Source organism: Oppia nitens, unplaced genomic scaffold, assembly GCF_028296485.1.
Source record: "Oppia nitens isolate AA-2021 unplaced genomic scaffold, nextdenovo-longstitch-racon4-pilon3 scaffold27_pilon_pilon_pilon, whole genome shotgun sequence".
Lineage (NCBI taxonomy): Eukaryota > Metazoa > Arthropoda > Arachnida > Sarcoptiformes > Oppiidae > Oppia > Oppia nitens.
Genome location: NW_026533207.1, coordinates 446302 through 459352, shown reverse-complemented (window position 1 = coordinate 459352; position 13051 = coordinate 446302). Strand labels below are relative to the sequence as shown.

The window sequence follows — 13051 nt, the reverse complement described above, 5'->3', positions numbered from 1 at the left end:
ATATAGATTTACTAATGATTAAGATTTTTGTAGCTATTTATTAACAATAATAATATTACTTTTGTTTAAATGCTATTTAAATAATATCAATGTTTAATCATAATCATTATTTATATGTTCAATAATTATTGATTAACTAATTTTCTTTAATATTATATTTTTATAATTATTTTACTTACCATGTTTATAATTTATAATAAAATCATTATAATTTTTAAAATAATTTAATCTATAATTTAATAGCTTTGATTTTTTTTCTAATTTATCCAAAATTTTTACACTATTATTTTTGTTGTAATTTTTTCTAATTGTAATAATAAAATTTATCAAATTACCCAGTACAGTTAGTTATTTGATATCTAATTTGCGATTGAAATAAACTTTTTGTTGTTGAATACAAGTGAATTATTTATTTTCAATTAATTTACTAATTGGTAGTAATATATTAAGCAATTGTTTATTAAATATAACATAATATACAATAATGAATGAATATTTTGTTTACAGTAATATTATTTTGTTTAATATAATTATTATTATAAAAAAATTTGTAATATTTATAATTTTGGTACATTAATAAAAATAATAAAAAAAATTAAACATAAATTAAACATAATTTGTTACAAATAATACTATTCACTATTATTTTTATTAATAGTTAGTTTTTTTATCACTTAAGGAACAGTTAGATAGGACATGGTCTAACAAATTGATTGAGACTATTGTATAACATAAGCAATAAAATTATAATCATTTCTAAACATCATTGCTATCAATACAATACATTTATACGGACTTTAATCGCTATCACTAGCTATAAAGACTACCAATAAAACTATTACTACTGATTTAGTTATCATTATCAACATATTTACCGCATTTAAACACCTGTTGTCTACCATCTATTGAATCCTTGTATACAACAAACAAGTGTTTAATTTTAGTGTCGATTAGTAAATGCTGTCTAATATTGGCTTCACTTGTCTTCTCAATGTATCCATAGGTCGGAAGATAGACATCCATTAGGTGTGCTAACTGTCCCATAGCGGCGATCGACTCATCAGTGACGGGCGCATTGTCGCAGTGTATGGACTGTAGTCGCGGAAGATTCAGATGAATGTCCTGAAAAAATTGTTCGCCAATTATATCCCAGTCGTGTAACCGGAGTGTCAAATGTGTTAAACCGTGCAATCGGTTTAGGGAACCGCTGGTCAGTGATAATTCTTCTACGTCTTCATTGTCGTCGTCAATATTATCGCACATCCATTCCAGCGATAATCTTCTCAATTGTTTAGACATATGTTTGTTAATAGCGACAAATATGGCCTTAATTTTCAATATATTTCCTAAATTTGATTTATAATCCAGTGATCGAAGTTGTCGACAGTTGCGGCCAATTGTTGAAAATAAATCCCCACTAAAGTCGGTCCCAAAATCGATCGGCAATTCAAACTTGAGTTGTCTTAATCGCGGCATTTGCCGAAAACCGGCCGATAATGGCTTTAGATCATTAGCCCATACATCTACGTCGTCGTCAATAACTAAGTGGTCAAATCGTATGGTCAATGATATCAATTGGTGGCCAAAAATATCGGCAAAATTAGCGAACAACGGCAACGATGTGTCGGCAAGTTTTATGTTCAATGATTGCAACGATTTCGGTAACAAATAAAACTTATTATTCTTTCTGAAAATATCATTCAATTGGACAGAACTTTGATCGCTGTTTTCGTATAGGATGTCCAATGTCTTCAGGTTTGGCATACCGTTGACCACTTCGTAAAACAATTGTTTATTAAATCCAAGATTATTGCCGACAAACTTGAATGTCAACAATTGTTGGCCAAATTGTCTGAATAAACGTTTAAACATACGGTTGAAGTCCGACCAGAGGCCGTCGTAATCAAGTTTAATAGAGATGTGTCGCAATCGGTGACAGTATTTGATCAATAAATTGATGAAACTGTTCATCATATGGACAGCACCGGGAAGTGTTGAACTAATAAAAATCATAATTTGTGTCAATTATTATTATTTTTAAACAAAAAAAAGTTCAAACCCTTACCCAAAACTTATGTTAACTGCGGTAATGTTCGGACATTTTGATATAATCAGATCAAACAACTTAATTGTCGTCTGACAATTGTCACCCATTGAGTCCAAAGACATATTATGTAATAGTTTTTCATCAAATATGACATCAGTTTGTGTATTGAATATCAATGCCAACCACTGTTTGGACACCGATTCCAGTCTTAGTTTGTCTTCAATCGGCAGATATTGAAGCAATAGTTGACACAAATCATCGCCGAAGCGATCATCAAACGAGTCTTTCTTCGCTGTTGTTGTGCTCATTGTCTTCTTCAGTGATCTTCAATTATAAGTTAATATGTCTTCAAATAGTCTTGTTTTTTGATTTAAAAAAAATCAAAACTTATAATTAAAATCATTTAAATTAATTCATATAATTTAATAAAATAATTAACAAAATACTGTATACTTATTACTAATTAGTATTAATTTAGTCTAATATATACCTAAATTATACAATCAATTAATTACTAAATATAATAAATACTGTTTACAAAAAAAACAAATAAAATATCAATTTAATTATTTAATAATATTATTAATAATATCAATATTAATATATTGTCTAAAAAATATCAGAAATAAATAATCAAATCATATGTTTTTTTAAAAGTATAAATCATATGTGTATTCAATGCCAATAACAACACTACTAATACTGTATTAGTAATACAAACATATAATAAAACAATTTTATGAATTATATTTAAATTATAATTAAAATTTGAAACTAACTATTAGTTTGGACTTATATTTTAAGATATTGACATCTAGTAGTAGTTTATTATATTTATAACATAATAATTTTGATATAAAATACTAACAGTGCACCCGGGTATATTTAATAAATTTTATTATAATTACAAAATAAATACAAAAAAATATAAATATATAAATCAAAATTATTAATAGCTTTAAATTATAGATTAAATAATTATTTTTATAAAAATATATTAAACATATTAAAAACAGGATAAGTAAAATAAAAATTTTAATAATAATAAAAAAATACAATATTAAATAAAATTTAGTTTTCAAATTAATTATTGAATACTACAGTATTAATAATAGTGATTGTGATTAAGCATTGATATTATAAGTAATAGTATTTAAACAAAAATAATAGTATTGTTAACATTAGCGACAAAATCATGTAAATCATAGCTTACGGTAATCTCAATCACTGTCATCACTACTACTACTACTGTATACACGCCTCCGATAATTAACATTAAGATTATCATCATTAAGATATGTGCCATAAATAAACTGTTTTGTCCCACCATTTGATGACCAATAGTTAATATAGAAGTTCTTCATATATTTACTATTAATTAGTAAATGATTGGTTAGAAATGATTCATTTGTTTTTAGTTTGTTTGCATCGTTGATGAGATATACATCCATGAGATGTGCCAACTGTCCCAAAGCAGTGATCGACTTCTCAGTGATAGACAAATAGTCACATTTAATATACTGTAGTCGCGGAAGATTGCGGTCAATATTATTGAAAAATGAGTCACCGATTATCCGATGATTGTATACACGAAGTGTTAAATGTGTCAATCGATGCAATCGTTTTAACGAATAGCTGGTCAGTACTAACTTTTTATCATATTTGTGATAACAATCCACTGATAATCGTCTCAATTGTGGTGACATATGTTCATTGATTGTCACTATTGTTTGGTTTAAGTCAATCCGTGGCATTTTCAATGTATAGCTAAACTCTATCAGTTGTCGACACCGGCGGCCAATTGTTGTAAACAGTTGAATGGTCTGATAGGTATCAAAATATATGGGTAAACTAATGGACAGTTGTTTCAATTGTTGCATTTGTGATAAACCGGATGTCAGTGTCTTGAAGTTGTTTTCATCTTCCAGACCATCAGCCAATAGATTCAATGATCTGATTTGTTGGCCATAAATATTCGTAAACTTTGTAAATAATTTTATAAAATTGTTATCCAGTCTTAGTGTCAATGATTGAATAGTTTTCGGCAATGAATACGACTTATTGTCAGCAAATATAACATTCAATCCCAAACTTTCTTCCCATATAGTGATGTCCAAAGTCTTCAAATTTCTAAAACTATCGACACATTTAGTAAACAATTGATTGCCACCATTGATATGGTAGCCATTAATCTTGAATGTCTGCAGTTGTTGACCAAATCGTTGACAAAATAAATCAAATAATTTGTCATAACTTTAATGTGTGTTTTATTAAGATTAAGATTAATGTGTGTCAATCGGGAACAGTATTTGTTATTATTTAATAACTTAAAGTAATCGGCAATAAAATGCGGATCACTTATAGTGACTGTTGTAATGTTTGGACACTTTTTGACAATTGATTTAAACAAATTCAAAGTTTGTTTCTTATTAATCAATGAGTTCTTACCAAACAATTTCATCAATAGTTTTTTATCAAATACCAGATGTGTTTGTGTATTGAATATCAATGCCAACCACTGTTTGGACACCGATTGCAGTCTTAGTCGGACATCAATCGGCAGATATTGAAGCAATAGTTGACACAAATCATCGCCGAAGCGATCAAACGAGTCCTTCTGTGACATCAATGTTGTTGTTGTGGTCATTGTCTTCAGTTATTTTTCTTTTTATGTCTTTAATAATCTCTTGATTTTTATTAAGTTTTTTCATTCAATGATTAAAACTATAAGAAATAAAATGTTTATATAAAATATAAATCAATAATGAATTTAAATCACAAAACAATACTTACATTAATTTATAATTGTTTTGAAAACTACTGTATATTATATATATGTAAAACACTTAGTTTTAAATAATTGCAGTCGTATGTAGTTTAATAATATTAAAAACTTTATTTAAAAAATATAATTATTCAAATTAAATCAATTACCGTAATTTGAAAAAATATATTTACAATAATTGTATATAAATATTAACTAAAAGCAAAATTATTTTAATAATACAGTATACTACACTCACAACCAAAAGCGTAGAGTTTTACACTTTTTTGCCTTTTAGGGTATTTTTTATCGCTTTTCTCTAAAATAAAACGAGTAAAAAAAGTGTAATTTTTTTTGTAATTTTTTTGTAAAAATTTAGGTCAAGTTTAGCGTAAAAAAATACGCTTTTTTATTAGTAAAATATTGTAAAAAATTAGAGTAAATTTTGCCTAAAATTAAGTATATTAATTACATTTCTAAGAGAAATTATTTTTCATTTTTTAATGTAAAATTATTCAAAAAAATATCTTTTTAAAAAATACACAATATTTATTTTATTTATAATAATTTATTTTAAATTTAATAAAATACATATACTTTTATTATAACATATACTAATATTTATATAATAACTACATTAAGAAACAATAATTTTTCTAACATTTAGATTAACTTAAATTAATATTTATATACATTTCAATCAATAATATTGTTTATCGCAGTCTTTAATTGGTCTGTAATATTAAAAATAAATTAATAGTTAAGTAATTGTTAATAATGTATATAAACAAAGATATTTTTGTTAATATTATTCATTAAAATAAAATGTATATACCTTGAATCTATTAAATATAAATAAATTAAAATAAAATGTATAATACATATAATAACATACCTTGAATCTATTAGATAAATAAATATAAAAATTATTATTTAAAATATACATTCAATACATATTATTATATTACTGTACAGACATTTAAGTATTAGATATTTATATTTTAATTAAAATTATATGTAATAACTAAACAAAGATATCTTTGTTTAGTTATTAAATTTAATATACCTTTATATATGTGAAACCAAAACTTTTAAGTGTAACTTATATTTATTTATGAAAAACATTTACTTTACTTAATTCAAACAAAATTTGTTTAGTCATCCATTGATGCACTGTATATCATACACACCATTACAACACTATAGTAATCAAACAGTTTTAATAGTGTGCTTACAGTACTAACGTTTTAAATAGATATCTATTTAAAACGTTTTCAATGAAAGTGTTATTTTTACGCTCAATACTCTAATGTCTACAAAAAAATACACTAAATTTAACATTCAGTACATAACCGATAGGGTATTTATTTACACTTTTTCACACTTTTATTGTTACAGTAAATACCCTAAAATACACTATAAGTTTAGTGTGTATAGTACTTATAAATTACCGGTAATTGTAATTCAATGTTTTGTATAATTATTGTACCGGCTAAGTATCGGTAAATTAAAAATTTTAATAATAATAATAAATAAAATATTTTTAAAAATTTAGTCAAATCTCAAAATACTGTATATACGCTTCCGGTAATTAATAAATTAAGATTATTGACAATAATTAACTGACCAATAACTTATTTAACCCAAATATTTAATATTTTATTTTTTTTAATTTACTATCAATTTAATTAAGTTAGTATTAGAAAATTATATATTTAATTCAAACTAATATAAGTATAGTTAATAATATAAAACTTGTAAAAATTGTATTAAACTATATTGAATAAAATTTTTAAAAAATGAGATAATTAAACTACTGTATATATTATAGCATAATTTTTTTATGAAAAACAAATAACCAAAAAAAGCCAGATATTACCAATTGGTGTATAAATGTTTGGATCAAATAAGTTTGGGTTAAATGGTTTGGGTTTAATAAGTTTGGGTCAAATGAATGTTATCGATAATTTATAAACTATTTATAACATTATACCTATAAATAACTAATAGATGTCAACAATAGTAATGTGTATTTGAATCAACAAATAATACTGTATTATAAATATTATAATTGTAAGCACAGCATAAAAACATATATTAACCATAGATTTAATAAAATATATATACATATAAACTATAGTTAATGGGTATAATAGTTATGTTATACTTTAAGCCACACCTCTATTAGTATTACACATACAAAACATTGAGTGTATGTTTGTATACATGTATTGAAAACATGTGTTATTTTTTTGGTGCGATTTATAAATTGATTTAATGTTTGTTTTTGTTTGTTGAATACAATTATTATTATTATTATTATACCAATTGATTGGATAAATTAATGCAAGTATTAGTAGTTTTTTGTCATTGAATTCACATTTTTTTATCGATTTAATTATTTTTGATATTTTTTAGTTAAAATATTATACATTTATAATTGAATCACAAAAATTGAAATTTAAAAATCAAAAGACTATTTGAAGAGATCAAAGAAAATAAAAGTGAAGATCACTGAAGATAATGACCAGTGATGACAGCAATGAACGACTCGTTTGATCGCTTCGGCGATGATTTGGCGGAACTATTGCTTCAATATCTGCCAATCGATGACAGACTAAGACTACAATCGGTGTCCAAACAGTGGTTGGCATTGATATTCAATCAGGGTTTTTAGTAGAGACTATACATGTGGTAAAATACTGTAACGTAACTAGCGTTGCCAGCTAAAAAATAGTAAATACTATATATTTTATAAATCATATATTAATCATTATTTAAGAGCTCTAAATCCTTTATTTATTATAATTTATTATTATTATTATTATTATTATTTATTAATCTGTAAAAATAAACTAAATTATAAATATAGTAAATAAATTAAAAATATTTATTTAATTATATTCACAAAAATTTATTATATAACTATTTTATTATATAATACCTTTATTATACAGTATTATTTTAATAAAATAATATATTATAATTTTAATAAGATATTCTAATTAAAATAAATTTATTAAAATTCCTTTATATATAAAATCAATTTTATATTCAATCGGACACAAAACATTATTATAATATATAACATTAGTATTAGTATTATCAATAAAATTAACATTATTTTTAACAATTGATAATTTATGTATTAAATAAAAATTATTATAATTAAGATATTGAGCTTTAATTAAATACTCAGATAAACATGAAATTTTATATTTATTATTACATATTTGATGTTCCATTTCTAAGAAATCAATAGCCACTTCGAATGTAAGTTTATTAATCATATATATATATCAGTATATTAATAATAAAAATTTTTAAAAACAAACTTAATATCCTTAAAAAACTAAAATAAATAAAATATTAATTATTAAAACTAATAAAATTAAAACTATTAAATAAATAAAATAACGTACTTTGAAACAACAATTATAAAAAATAAATTATAAAAATCTTGTTTACATAATTGATTATATTATATAAATATAAAATAAAAATAATTGATTATTATTATCACAATTTTTTAAAAAATTAATTGTTATTATGTTAAATGTTATAAAAATAATTTTATTAATTAAAAATATTATCATAAAATCTTACTCTAAATATTTAATTTTTATTATTTAAAAATAAAATCACATTTTAATTAAGATTTAAATGTTTTTAATAATTTCTTTAATAAACATTATTTAAAATAAATTTTAGATAATTATTTAAAAAATTATTAATTTATAACTGCTTATGAATTAATTGATATTTAAAAACTGTAGTTATTAATTTTTAAATTATTAGATTTTTTAAAAAAAATTTTGTAATACTTTTTGTTTAACCATTAAGTCAATGGATTATTTTTTAAAATTTATTTTTCATCTACATTGAATTATACCAGTCAGAGACAAGGTCTGATTTATAGTATATAAATAATAAATTTTTATAAAAAATAAGTGTAAATTTTGTTGTTGTTGGCAACACTATATAGTATACTGTGTATTAATAAGTCAATGCATTGATATATACTGTATGCTTGTATGCACTAATTGTATATGTGATGTCATTTTTACCTCTACATTGATACCACATCTGCTATTGGCTGAACCACCTCGTAGTGCTTTACTTAATACACTGTATTCAATACACAAACTGATCTCATATTTGATGGCAAACTATTGGAAACATTGTCTGTGAACTTAACAGATAATAAACAAACTATTGATTTGTTTGAATTGTTGGTCAAAAAGTGTCCAAACATTCAAACAGTTATTATAAAAGATATCTCATATTCTGTTAATTATTTTGAATTATTAATGAAATACTGTTCACAATTGAAACACATATGTCTTAAGTATAGTAATCAAATTGTTTGGGAAAGTTATCGCAAATCATTTGATTGTTTTTGTCTGCAATTTGGCCAACAATTGCAGACATTCAAGATTGACTTCAAACACATCGAAAGCACTAAACAATTGTTTTATAAATGTCTGAAATGTTTGCCAAACTTGAAGACTATTGATATTAAGACTAACGGGAAGACAAGTCTAGGATTGGATGTCATATTAGCCGGCTGTAAGTTATTGCCGAAAACTATACGATCATTAACACTAAGATTGGACAACAATTTTATTAAATTATTTACTAAATTTACAATCATTTACGGACAACAAATCAGATCATTGAATCTGTTGGATGTAATGCTCGATAAACACAAAGATCAGAACAATTTGAAGATATTATCTGCCGGTTTGTCACAAATGCAACAATTGAAACAACTGGCCATCAGTTTGCCCAATGATTTTGACACCAATCAGACCGTTGGACTGTTGGCAACAATTGGCCGCCGGTGTCGACAACTGAAACAGTTTTACATTTCAACAAACATATTAATGGCTAATACAGTTGACATGTTTGCCGCAATCAATGAACATATGTCACCGCAATTGAGACGATTATCAGTGAATTGTTATCCCAATTACGATAAAAAGTTAGTACTGACCAGCGGTTCGTTACAACGATTGTACCGATTGACTCATTTGGCATTTCGCGTACACAAATGGCGTATAATCGGTGACCAGTTTTCCGTAACATTCATCTGAATCTTCCGCGACTACAGTATATCAGATGCGACAGAGTGTCCATTACTGAGAAGTCGATTCAAGCTATGGGACAGTTGGCTCACCTCATGGATGTCGATATTAGATGCGAGCAAAAGAAACTCAAGACAAGCAAAGCATTTATTTTACAGCATTTACTAATCGGTACTAAAGTTAAACACTTGTATATTAAGGATTGGTCGGCAGATAGTCGGCAAAAACCGTTTATTTACGGGAAATATATTAATAATAATTTTAATTACCCGAACCGTATACACAATGATAATGATAGTGACAGTAGTGACAGTATTTTAATTGATAATTTAATAGCTATTCATATTGAAATACATAATAATAATAATAATTTGTAATAATAATTACTGTAATAATAAAATTCATTGATTACATTTCAATTACGGTAATATACTGTATAGTTATAAAATGCATATATTTTTTTAATTATAATTTTTTTAAATCCATATTTTTTTATCTATATATATATATTATATATATTTTTATAATAATAATAATAATTGTATTATTAATTTTACATTTTTATTGATTTAACCGAAAAGTTAGTACTACTGACCAGCGATTACCTAAAAATAAATAAATTATATGTTTGTAACATTACTTTCAAGTAATGATTAATAATAATAATAATAATAATAAATACTTTTAAAACTTTTATCATTAAAGTTAATACAAATGATTTTTTATCTCTCTCTCTCTCTCTCTCTCTTAATTTAAATAATTTATTAAAAATTAATTAACTATTTGTTGTATAAATTGATAAATAAATAAGAATTTGTTTCATTGCTAAAAAAATGTTTGCAATTATAAAAAATAATAATAATTAAAAGTAATAAAATATAATTATATTATTTTTATATAATATTTTTTTTAATAACTAATAGATGTCATCAAATAATATGTATAATGTATTACATCAACAAATAATACAAATAAACATAATTGTAAGCATAGTATGAAAACATATATATATTGTACTAACCATAGATTTTATGTAATATATATACATATAAACTATTAGTTAATGGGTATAATAGTTGTATTAAATTATAAGCCACACCTCTATTAGTATTAAACATACAAATATTAATATAAAAACTTTATATACGTATAAATAACTTGTTGTGTAAATGTAATGCAATGTTATGTGTATTGATATTATTAATAATATTTATTATTTAATTACTGTATTAAAGTTAAAGTCAGTCAATAACTGTATTATTATTTGCATTTAATTAATAAATATAGTTTGAAATTAATTAATTAATTGTTTATTATAATGTTTGTATTAATGTATTGATTCAGTGATTGTATATATAATATACAGTAGTTTTCAAAAACAATTATAAATTAATGTAAGTATTGTTTTGTAATTAAATTCATAATTGATTTACATTTTATATAAACATTTTATTTCTGTTTTAATCATTGAATGAAAAAAATAAATTAATAAAAATCAAGAGACTATTTAAGACATAAAAAGAAAGATAACTGAAGACAATGACCACAAAAACCACAACAGTAATGACACCGAAGGACTCGTTTGATCGCTTCGGCGATGATTTGGCGGAACTATTGCTTCAATATCTGCCAATCGATGACAGACTAAGTCTGGAATCGGTGTCCAAACAGTGGCTGACATTGATATTCACTACTGAAACACATTTGGTTTTTGATAGAAAACTAAGGGAGAGATTGTTTGGTAAGAACTCATTGATTAATAAGAAACAAACTTTGAATTTGTTTGAATCAATTGTCAAAAAGTGTCCAAACATTACTACAATCACTATAAAAGATACACATTTTACTGACGATTACTTTAAGTTATTTAATGATAACAAATACTGTTCCCGATTGACACACATTAGTCTTAATCACAGCAGTTATCTCTATCACAACAGTTATGGCAAATCATTTGATTTATTTTGTCAACGATTTGGTCAACAATTACAGACATTGAAAAGTAATGGCATAGATATCACCAATAAATTGTTTCCTAAATGTATGGATAGTTTTAGAAATTTGAGGACATTGGACATCACTATATGGGAAGAAAGTCTGGGATTGAATGTTATATTTACTGACAATAAGTTGTATTCATTGCCAAAAACTATGCAATCATTTACACTAAGACTGGACAACAATTTTATCAAATTATTTACTAAATTTACGACCACTTATGGCCAACAAATCAGATCATTGACTCTATTGCCTGATTATCTGGAAGATGAAAACAACTTCAATACACTGACAGTCGGTTTGTCACAAATTCAACAATTGAAACAACTGTCCATTATTTTACCAAATTATTTTGGCACCGATCAGACCATTCAACTGTTGATAACAATTGGCCGCCGGTGTCGACAACTGATAGAGTTTAGCTATACATCGAAAGTGTCACGAATTTACTTAAACCAAATATTTGTGTCAATCAATGAACACATGTCACCACAATTGAGACGATTATCACTGGGTTGTTGTCCCATATATGACCAACAGTTTCCACTGACCAGCGGTTCGTTAAAACGATTGCATCGATTGACACATTTAACACTTCGTATATACAATCAGCGGATAATCGGTGACTCTTTTTTCAGTAATATTGACCGCAATCTTCCGCGACTACAGTATATTAAATGTAACACTTTGTCTATCACTGAGAAGTCCATCACTGCTTTGGGACAGTTGGCACACCTCATGGATGTTTATCTTCCGTGCGATGCAAACAAACTGAAAACAAGTGAATCATTTCTAACCAATCATTTACTAATTAAGAGTAAATATATGAAACACTTGTATACTAACTATTGTTCATCAAATGGTGGGACAAAACATTTTATTTATGGCAAATATATTAATGATAATAATGTTAATAACCGGATGCGTAATATACAGTAGTAGTAGTGATGACAGTGATTAAGATTACTGTAAGCTATGATTTATATGATTTTGTCGCTAATGTTAACAATAATATTATTTTAGTTTAAATACTATTACTGTAATATCAATGCTTAATCAATAATTAATTTGAAAACTAAATTTTTAAAAATATTTATTATTATTAGATTTTTTTTCTTATAGATATATAATAATAATAATTTTCTATAACTTAAA

The 13051-nt window shown here is 24.6% G+C and overlaps 3 protein-coding genes across 3 annotated transcripts; 2 read left to right on the top strand and 1 right to left on the bottom strand.

Annotated features, from left to right (window-relative positions):
• Positions 1-849: 849 nt before the first annotated feature.
• On the bottom strand, positions 850-2423 carry LOC128954383 (uncharacterized). The gene is made up of 2 exons (XM_054299958.1): positions 2066-2423; positions 850-1999 (listed from the first exon to the last, which is right to left on the bottom strand). The coding sequence occupies exons 1-2, from the start codon at positions 2353-2355 to the stop codon at positions 850-852; spliced, it is 1440 nt and encodes a 479-aa protein (XP_054155933.1). The 5' UTR covers positions 2356-2423.
• A 6485-nt stretch (positions 2424-8908) lies between these two features.
• On the top strand, positions 8909-10211 carry LOC128954404 (uncharacterized). The gene is made up of 2 exons (XM_054299983.1): positions 8909-9380; positions 9484-10211. The coding sequence occupies exon 2, from the start codon at positions 9506-9508 to the stop codon at positions 9905-9907; it is 402 nt and encodes a 133-aa protein (XP_054155958.1). The 5' UTR covers positions 8909-9380; positions 9484-9505; the 3' UTR covers positions 9908-10211.
• Positions 10212-11413: 1202 nt separating this feature from the next.
• On the top strand, positions 11414-12681 carry LOC128954382 (uncharacterized). The gene is made up of 2 exons (XM_054299957.1): positions 11414-12518; positions 12602-12681. Exons 1-2 carry the CDS (start codon positions 11438-11440, stop codon positions 12679-12681), a joined length of 1161 nt encoding a protein of 386 aa, XP_054155932.1. The 5' UTR covers positions 11414-11437.
• Positions 12682-13051: the final 370 nt, after the last annotated feature.

Bases quoted from the DNA above. Each gene is read 5' to 3' on its own strand.
- LOC128954383 (XM_054299958.1), bottom strand. From the start codon at position 2,355: ATGAGCACAACAACAGCGAAGAAAGACTCGTTTGATGATCGCTTCGGC. The intron at 2,000-2,065 runs GTAAGGGTTTGA...GATTTTTATTAG, and splicing joins GCAGTTAACATAAGTTTTGG to TTCAACACTTCCCGGTGCTG.
- LOC128954404 (XM_054299983.1), top strand. From the start codon at position 9,506: ATGCTCGATAAACACAAAGATCAGAACAATTTGAAGATATTATCTGCC.
- LOC128954382 (XM_054299957.1), top strand. From the start codon at position 11,438: ATGACCACAAAAACCACAACAGTAATGACACCGAAGGACTCGTTTGAT. The intron at 12,519-12,601 runs GTGACTCTTTTT...ATCACTGAGAAG, and splicing joins ATACAATCAGCGGATAATCG to TCCATCACTGCTTTGGGACA.